Source organism: Neodothiora populina (genome assembly GCF_041146345.1).
Source record: "Neodothiora populina strain CPC 39397 chromosome Unknown canker_contig_16, whole genome shotgun sequence".
Lineage (NCBI taxonomy): Eukaryota > Fungi > Ascomycota > Dothideomycetes > Dothideales > Dothioraceae > Neodothiora > Neodothiora populina.
This window is the reverse complement of record NW_027191409.1, coordinates 1,158,414-1,167,689: the sequence shown is the minus strand read 5'-3', so window position 1 is coordinate 1,167,689 and position 9,276 is coordinate 1,158,414. Positions and strand designations below refer to the sequence as shown.

Below are 9,276 nucleotides of genomic sequence, written 5' to 3'. Positions count from 1 at the left end.
ATGGGACGGAAGAGCTACTGCGGCAGCCACGTTGACGGTTTGGTAAGGTGATGGGTACAGAGCCGACAGTGGTCAGCCGAAAACCGTGTACGTGGGATTGAGAAGCGAAGACCAAGTAGTAATCGCAGGGTGACGAGATTTGACTGGTGCGGGAGCGTCGTGTGAGCAAAGAGGCTTCCTTGTCTCTATGGTAGTGATTTGACTCCCAGAAATGCGGATAGTCTGCGTCCTTTATGCAGCGCGATTCCAATAACCCGGAAGCACTTTCAAGATTGCTCAGATTTCTGCTGGATTGGGTGACGCTTATCAGAACAGATGAAGAAAATGTGGCACGATTCACTCTGCGAGTAGATCCTGAAGGATACTAGATTGTCTCAGCGGCTGTTGCGCAACCTTGGGCGCTACCCACGGCCATGATCGGGGGAATGGGGCTTACATGAAGATCAAGCCTAGATGGATCGTTGCGTCTGTTCAAAGATCCGATGAGTCCCAGGATTATGGTCGTGCGGACGGCAAGGTAGCACGATGGGTTACACTAAATGCGTCGATGCTAAGAGGCAACGGAACAGGACTACCTATTTCGAGTGCTGGACCAGGATGCTCGATGCGTCGCACACTCTGAGCGACGCGCTTGTGATGTAAATAGTGGCTTGCAGGGGGGACCCTTTCAATTGAGCGAGGGACGTAGGGTTGAAGCTTGCGAGGTGCAGCAGTGATTCGGGGGCCGGTGTTGGTGAACAAAGAGAGGCGACCTCGACAATGGGTTATGGTGGAGGAAAGCTGCTGTTGGTAGTAGAGAGACGTAAGAACAGTCGAACGAACGTCTTCGAGGCGTGGGAAGTGGCGATCCTTTGTGTTAAGCTTAGGTGCCTGGCGTTCTTTAGAGGAACGGATGGCGGACGTGTGGGCTGGACACGGTCCTTGAGTCTACTCGGGCAGCGGAGAGGATGATATGTATGGCAATCAAAGGTGACTAGCGCTGTCTCTGAGCCCGCTAGGGAACAAGATCCATGCGCACCTTCAAATGATCTGGATTGGGGCTAGGGCAGCTGGACAAGAAGTGTACCCGTAGGTGGGTAGAGGAAAAAGAGCCGCGCCGAAAGAGCTAAGGCTCACGTATCCGCTTGCTGAATCAATCAATATACGACCTTTGTACTTGACGAGTCCTGATCTTCGATCCGCAAGGCTGCAACTAGCCACCCTCGACCCACCCACCACACGTGTTGGCCAATGCGAGCCTAAAATCAGTACCATGGCATACTGCACCTAAACGATCTTTGCTCTTCAACGCATGTTCAGCTTACCTGAAAGGCACTATGCAAAACGGTATTTGGAAGCTTTCGCTAAGCGCGTTTCTCACAAAGAGACAGGTAAGCGGGAAACAAAGGCAGCGGGTGGTCCGTTCGCGGACAAGGGTGTTGACTTGGTTGGACTAGAGGACTAGGCCCTCGACGCCCCTGGGTACGGGACAGGCTTGAGAAAATGCACATCGCTTGCACGTAATTTGCAACAACAATTAAACATCTGCGTTTCATTGGGCCCGCCGAGTATTGTGACGAATGCGAGTCTGCAGATCAGATCCAAGCAAATGGGCGGCATAAAAGGCTGTGCAGCGGCTCCGGTCCTATGCAGTCTCCTAAAACGAACGTTCGAGAGCAGCTAAACTCACTTTGGCGTAAGTTCTGGATGCGTGGCATGATCAGACATAAAGGCTGCTTCTCCTTGGAATAGATCTTCCGCACAAACATTACAGTAGCGATAGTACTTGTACAGTTGTAGTGCATGCTTCACGCTGCCTCGAGTATGCCCATCTTTGCCGTAGCGATTGCCATTTCAAAACCTGCAGGTGCATGCATACTGCTCAACCAATACTTGGGGACGAGCAGCCTCATGTTGATACCGTAGTGGGGGGAGGGGTTCAGTGCTCATCAGGTCACCAGATCCCAATCTAGCTGCCGAGCGCAAAGCTGGCCGTCAAAAGCTTCATAGAGGAATCCAATATTCCTTAGCACTGTAGTAGTGGATAGCAAAAAAAGGACGACATCGCGACGTTCGTCTTACGGCCGTACGAATCTTCGACATCCTATTTGAGGAAAAAGAGTTCGAGCTGCGGATCGCTTAACAGCTATCGGTTCTCCGCCCGGATCAGCAAGCCAGCAGACACGCTTAAATTCATAGGCTTAGCGGTCACGCGAAAGGGCCAAGGTATCCGTCATCGAGCCAACTTCTGGCCTTTCGCCATTTCCGTTGATCAATTCGCGACGTATGGTCTTTCACGTGGCCGCCCAACTCCCATTGGATTGAGTCAGGCACGATCCGAGAATCGGCGGTCTGCAACTCTAAGCGGCTAACCTTGCTCGCAACAGACAAAGATTAGCAGCTTCGGCCCCGAACTGAGAAACATGCAATATGCGACACGAGCCATACCACCTGCTTAGTAGAGTAATTAGTGTATTAAGAGAGATCTAATCACGCTGTCGATATTGACTTATGTATGATCGCTAATCACCCTGCCGGTCTTGGGTAGTCCTACAGTAGCATCATGCGTAAGCTACGACTGTTTAGAATTGGAGATCGAAGCGGAGATCATTCTGATCACGAAACATGGGATTCACTGTACTAAACCACCAGGGTGGCGTTTGACGGATGTTATGCTGGCTGTAACAACTCGCAATATTCAATTATGCATAATTTGCTTATCCTCCTTTGGCTATACATTTTTTGTTCGATCTCTCCGTCGCAAGCAAAGGCCTCACGCACTCCCGTTTGTGTGAAGTATTCTGCCCCCTAGTTGAAAAGAAATTAACGATCTCACTATCAACAAAAGTACTATAGTACAGAACATTGCCAAAATCAACAATCGCGTGCAGGACCTTAGTCTACATTACTCACTCAGTGTTATCGCACGAACGGTGGACGCGTGCCAACAACGGTCAACTTAGCTACTCGGAACCAACCAATCAAAAGCTCTGAGTAGCGAAGCGCTAGCCCATGTTGAGATTTGGGAGCCTCTGTGTTCGGGGCGGAATCATACATTATATATTGCTTAACCAATCGAATCAAAACTGAGAAATATGTAGCAAATGATCGCCCCGGCATCCTTATAATTTCGCAGAGAGTTCTACTATACAGGTGCATACAAGCTGATGCTAACATTGATTTATTGGCTATACCGGCATTGTGTGACGCTTTAGATTGTAAGAGGATCTTTCCGCAGGTCGAGATGCCGTGGTATTTCTTTTCCCTCTACCCCACACACACTACTCGATTGGCTAAGCCATAGGTGTTGCCGTAGCCAAACTCAGCCATCGGCGACGCCGAAATCTACAGAGTCAAGCCCCCACAGGCACTAAACGCAAAGGGTGGAGGGCAAAGCTCAAGAATCCAAGCTCCGAATCCCAGGATCCGCAGGTGAATCGGCACGCGCCGACCAACGCGTGCTGATCTGGAGCCCGGTGCGCGAAGCTGGACACAGGCGGCGTCAATCTAATATTGTGTCGGCTTCTCTATACCCTTGAAAAATAGGACTTGATCATCTTCCCCACAGAGATGGCTGCCGCGTGGAAAGAGGCTCATGGGCTTTCCAGATCGAAGCGGTCGTCCCGGAAAAGAGTCGAGGAATATTGATACTCTGCAGCTAGCGTTTTCCCTACGTTTGGTCGCGAACACGCGAGCCTCGACTGTCTATGACACGATCGATCGCATGTCCTTACGACAGGACTTGTGCGTGTCCCCGTTGCACGAACAACTAACGGCGAAGAAACGTTTGATCTCCAGGATGTCATCGAAAGGCTTGGTAGGATAACAAGTCCTTGATACCACTCGATTAGACTCTGGCCATCGTGATACAGTATGGCCGAAGAGCAAGAATGGCGCTAGGCGACATCGTAGCATGGCACAATAGAGTAGCAGTGGTACGCACCGATGAACGGCGCGCGAATCGAGGGGCCAGATCGCACCGAGATACAATACGTACGTACTTATCGCAATTGTGAATTCTCTCCGCAAATAGAGAGTTCTCGAGGTCTAGCCCCTCGAAGGAAAGTGTGGTTATGCGGCTAAGAAAAGTTAGCCTTCTCCATACGTTTATTCGAGCGGTGAGTTATACTTTCGAGGTTTCAGCCACCTTTGAGCACCCTCACGTGTATCTACAGAAGCCTATCGTTTACCTTAGGCATACGCCGGCGTGGAAGTGCTTTACATTATGTACGGCATTGCTTGATTTCATCCTCGTGCTTTGATCTCCTTCTAGTGTGATGATAATCTTTTGCGTGCGTAACTCTAATTCTCGTACTGTATGCTTCTAAATGTGTAGCAATAATTCCGACCTTTCGCCAGTAGTGTTGTACTTGCAGCAGTAACTTCTACAACACATGAGCATTGCTCAGGCACTAAGGCGGCAAAGTTAAACTGGGATTTTTCGGATAGCAACACGTGGATGGTGCGCTCCATAGTGCCAGGAACATCCTGGCAGTGAGAATTCAAACATGTCAAAATCTCATGGCTGCTAATGCATGTCTCGTAAGGTATGAGTGAGGTATCGCATATCGCAGAGTATATTACGCATCAGTGAAACGAGTGAATGAAGCCGAGGACATCAAGACCAACTGCCGACTGCAACTTTCCGCGTACACGCATATATACAAGCTAGTATACCTCCATTTTCGTACTCCTTTCTCTCATTCCACACATGATTCTGGACGCGACGTGTTCAAGCAGAAGTTTCTGCGTATGCTGGCAGCGACTCCGAACGCAGCCATCCCCCAAAGTATGACTCGTTGCTTGGAAGGATGGTCAAGGAATAGAGATGTGCCCGCTTGACAAGTATCCTTGAATGCTAGCGATGTTGCTGCTGCCATTTCCACCATCTTGACAAGCGTTAGATGCAAGTGCCGATACTTTGCCAGTAGCCCTCATTGATGGATTTACATTTGAGGAATAGTTGTTGGATCCGTACAGGATTTCTCCATCCTTCATGTTGCAGTTCAGCGACTCTCACGGTCACTGGCTAGCTTTGCCGGACGCGGAAGACCCAGTGGTGTGGTAGCGGGAACTGTTCATCATATAGCAAGCTTGCAGTAGCCATATTCCAGCGCTGTGGACTCATCATGTTTAGATGACTACAGAGTGCCTCATGCACACACCCGTGCGGACAACATTTCAATTGGCCTTCTTGCCGTAAACCACACTCCTGTGAGATCGTTAGTAAGATATTGGTCCAACAATTCACTCATGTCGGCTTACACTACAAGGTAACCATGAATGCTCTGATCTTTCACAGCCTTTCGAACCTGCGCAAGGTATACATGGGCCTCGTTGGCGGTCATCTAACAAATGTCAGCTATTGATGCAATGCACAACATCTTGGCCAATTTCTCACATTTCCGGCCTGTGTAAGAAGTCTCATTGTGAAAGCCTCGAGATTTTCGATCAGGCGAATCTCGTTAAGCTTACCCAGCTGCTTGAGCTTCGGGTCGTTCGGCCATGGATTGACGGGCCATTTGAATCGGACATCGACAACATCAACAAACCCAGCACGCTCAAGTATTGATTTACTTTCCTTCCAGACATTAAAGGTTTTACCCCACTTTCTACCAATTTTGTCCATTACATCGCCCCAGACTGCTAGTGTGCTGTCAGGAGGCAGCGTGCCATCGTCGGAGAACTGTTTGCATCAGCATGTAATACGCCATCTCAACTTCTCAAAGCGAAAGACGTACGGTATGTATAGAATGCTCGACAATTTCGATATAGCCGCCAGGTTTGATGCATCGTAGAGCTTCGTTGCACAAAGCGGACCAATCGGATATGGAGCCGAACATCTCCCTCACATGTACGAAATCGAAAAAATTATCATCCCAGGTCCATTCTAGATTTGCATCATCGACCTCGAAAACACAGTTGACAGGAACCATCTCGGGCTGGATAGGTGACAGATCGATGCCGGTAACCTCAGCTTCGGTATATTGATCTGCCATGTCGATGGCCCAGATCCCTGTGCCTGTTCCTACATCAAGGATTTGCTGTGGATTCTCGAGTGGCGCCAGATGTAGTGCGCCATCTAGTGTCTCTACATACATAGCATGTGCGAGATTTTGACCTTCATTGGCGGACTCATCATTGGGCCCCCAGTAGCTGCCTGCCTTGTATGCATGATACCGACGATTATTCTCCTTCACGTATTTGGTAATATAACTTGCGAGCGTGTCGTTGTCTGACGAGTGCGACGACGCGTTAGCGGGTGATGATGACTGCATGGCGGTGGTCGTCGCTGGTGATATGCCTATAAGGGAATGTCTATCAGGCACACAAGGGTTTGGGAATTAATTGCTTGCGATCTGATTAAGCACTTGCACATTTCCCAGGCATTTGGTAAGAAAGTGTGATGAGAGCGCCCGTCGGGAGGGACAGTGCCCTACGCCAGGTGAAGAAGCCATCGGATCATGGCGCTACTTGGAACCGTTTTATGTCATGGCGATCCGTTAGCGATCTACACGCCCTCTTTGCCTGCTTTTAAGATTTGTACCCGTCTAAACCAAATCGATAATTCTTCCGAGGGATGCGCAAGAGTCAGTCAGGGTAGGAGCCTTGAGTTCAGAAACGGTCACCGCGTCTAGACCAGACTTCTCGTAATGTTTATTTTCTACGAAGAATTATTTCATGGCAAGTGAACAGGGGGATAACCAGCATTCTATGTCACAGGGTGGAAATAAGAAGCTATCTTGCGGGGACAAATGAATCTCAGGTTGGTCAAGGGTAGAATGGTTTAACGCAGTTTGACATCTGGCAGACCTGACTCCTGGGTTTGTGGTGGCGTTCTACCGAGAGCCGCCATCCCGGGAACATGGCTCTCCGTGCATCTCGCAGATGAGGCACACACCATGGCACCGGGTCAAGGTCCAAAACACAGAAAGCTTTACATACCTTACGCAAGGTATGCAAGCACACTTTACATTGATTGTTGGCGTATATCGTTTTTCGAATGCAATGCATCGGCACGTTGTCGTGCTTATTCATGCCCGCTTGGGTAGCCCGGTTTTTGGCCCATGGGAGACGTTAAAAAGCAGACCGTTGATCTGCGCATGACACCATGTCTCAGACACATTGGGACGTGCTATCCCAAGTTCCACCAGTAAGTCTTTATTTTGATTCCTTAAATTTATCTGAATCAGTCGAACGACTGCCGAGCATAGCCAAGGTAGAATGCAAGAAGCTGGATCTATCTATATGGAACTGACTTGCTCCAGTGCATGCAGCCCAAGTCATCTGTTTCTCAAAATTGACCTTCGGTATTACCATCGCCCATGCTCTTGCTTCCACTGCTGCCGCTTTGGATGCTCCCGAGAATGCCATCGATATATCCTGCGCCGCTCCATTTCTGATGGGTCAAAACATCACAGCCGAGCTCACGCTCACGTCGCTGGACCAGGTTGACATAAGCCAGCATTCCATCCGTCTTGAATCCCTTAGCCAGTTCATTCGTAATGGTTGCTGTACTGTGAAGGCCAGCCAAAGATATGAGTTGTAAAGCGAATCTAAGCTCCAGTCAGTACAAAATGCAGGTATCCAATGAGACATGCACAACATACCCTTCCTTTCCAAGATCCCAGATGAAGTTCTTCAACTGTTCTTCGCTGAAGCCGTGACCCATCCAGTTGAAACTAGGACTTAGGTTGTACACCAGCTTCTTTCCCGGGTGCACGCTTCTTATATTCTTAGCAAAGCCTGCAGCCTTCTGCACGCTAGGATCAGCGGTTTCAAGCCAGAGAAGATCTGCATAAGGTCCAAAAGCGATTGCACGTTTCGTGGCTGCGGGCAAGCCTGCCCGATAGTGGTAGAAGCCTTCCTTTGTCCTAGGAATATCCCAGCTGAAATGGACTGGCGAACCTGCAATAGAAGCTGCTAGTTTCCGTCGTCGGCTCAGCGGGATGTCACGGTTCTTCTCTATTTCCTTCTCATAATACGCAACCTTGTTTACGTCCGACGATTGTGCTTTGATATGGGCAATAGCAGCTGTAAGTTCCAACACGTCAGTTCCGTAGAGTATACACACGAAGGACTCACTCACCCTCGTCGAAGGTGACTAGTTCATGTTCCTTGACCCATTTCGCTTCATACGCATCGAGCTCTGTTCCACTAGCACCTTCCCGCTCCATGATTTGTAATGTTTCAGCAAGAGGCTCAACGTCCTCGACTGTACCAAGGATGTACTCGTGATCGCGCGCATCTATGGCACTGCTCAGAAGCTTGCCACTCTCTGAATCTGTTCGCGCAATGACAAGGTTCTCACAACCCATCAGATCCCACTGGTATCGGGCAGCAACTAGACGATTGATGTGCTCCCCAACGGGGACAAGAACCTTGCCTGCCAAATGACCGCACTTCTTACCGCCATGTAGTTGATCCTCGAAATGAACAGCAGCGGCACCGTTCTCAGCGAACAGCTTCGCAAGTTTGAGAACTGCAGAGAGACCGCCATGGCCAGTGTCTCCATCTGCTATGATGGGCCTGAGGTAATCTACATAAGCAGTGCTTGCCCGCTCAGCAGAGGACATCTTATGCCTCGCATCGTAGTGTTTCCTATCATGAAGCTGCTGGGCTTTGAACAAGCGTTGCACTTGGTTAGGCACGGTATTATACGGATAATCACCGAAATCAGGTGACACCTCATTAGTGCTGGTGAGGACTGATGAGCAAGCCCAGCCAGAGATATAGAGAACCTCTTGATGGGGAGCTTGTTGTGTCATCTGCACTGGGTCAATGGCTCCCACTAGATGAAGACCGAGGGATTAGATAATGTTTGTGTAATGAGTATCACTCGAGTAGTGACAGAACTGGCTTACTAGTGTGCACAGGTTCTCCTTTGGCAGCCTTCTCCTCGAGGAGATTGAATAGTTTTCTCGCCATAAGAGAGGAAGGATAGGTCTGCTGCATGGAACCTCTCTTACTAACGACGTCTGCGGCAGAATATGGTCTTTTAATCCCCTTGTATCGTGGTGATGCCCACCACGCTTCAACCTCTTTGACTTGCTCGCTGAAAATGGCATCCTCGTTGGCTCCTGCCTTCTCATTTGAGGGAAGTAGCTGGAATGCATCCGTAGTTTGTGTTGAAGGCAGAGGTGGACTGATTTTACTTATGCCGGTTGCCATTCGTATTGCGCTACTTGTCATCGGTCTGACAGACGATGATATAAAATATGTTGACCTTGGCCAGCTGGAAAGCCGGACGGATTTACATCCGCGAATAGCAGACCGCATGTTCCTGAGCTGGAGAGC

The 9,276-nt window shown here is 49.4% G+C and overlaps 2 protein-coding genes across 4 annotated transcripts; both read right to left on the bottom strand.

Moving 5' to 3' along the window:
• Window positions 1-5,160: 5,160 nt before the first annotated feature.
• Window positions 5,161-6,257, bottom strand: AAFC00_003726 (uncharacterized protein; the record flags this gene model as incomplete). 2 transcript variants are annotated; one of them, XM_069343246.1, is made up of 4 exons in its annotated part: window positions 5,161-5,191; window positions 5,245-5,327; window positions 5,381-5,665; window positions 5,721-6,257. In XM_069343246.1, the coding sequence occupies 4 exons, from the start codon at window positions 6,255-6,257 to the stop codon at window positions 5,161-5,163; spliced, it is 936 nt and encodes a 311-aa protein (XP_069201070.1). The 2 variants fall into 2 exon arrangements, with proteins under 2 accessions (XP_069201070.1, XP_069201071.1); XM_069348108.1 differs by having other exon boundaries at window positions 5,721-6,080.
• A 1,016-nt stretch (window positions 6,258-7,273) lies between these two features.
• AAFC00_003725 (uncharacterized protein) lies at window positions 7,274-9,171 on the bottom strand (the record flags this gene model as incomplete). 2 transcript variants are annotated; one of them, XM_069343244.1, is made up of 4 exons in its annotated part: window positions 7,274-7,535; window positions 7,590-8,013; window positions 8,069-8,770; window positions 8,844-9,171. In XM_069343244.1, the coding sequence occupies 4 exons, from the start codon at window positions 9,169-9,171 to the stop codon at window positions 7,274-7,276; spliced, it is 1,716 nt and encodes a 571-aa protein (XP_069201068.1). The 2 variants fall into 2 exon arrangements, with proteins under 2 accessions (XP_069201068.1, XP_069201069.1); XM_069343245.1 differs by having other exon boundaries at window positions 8,844-9,150.
• Between the last annotated feature and the right edge of the window lie 105 nt (window positions 9,172-9,276).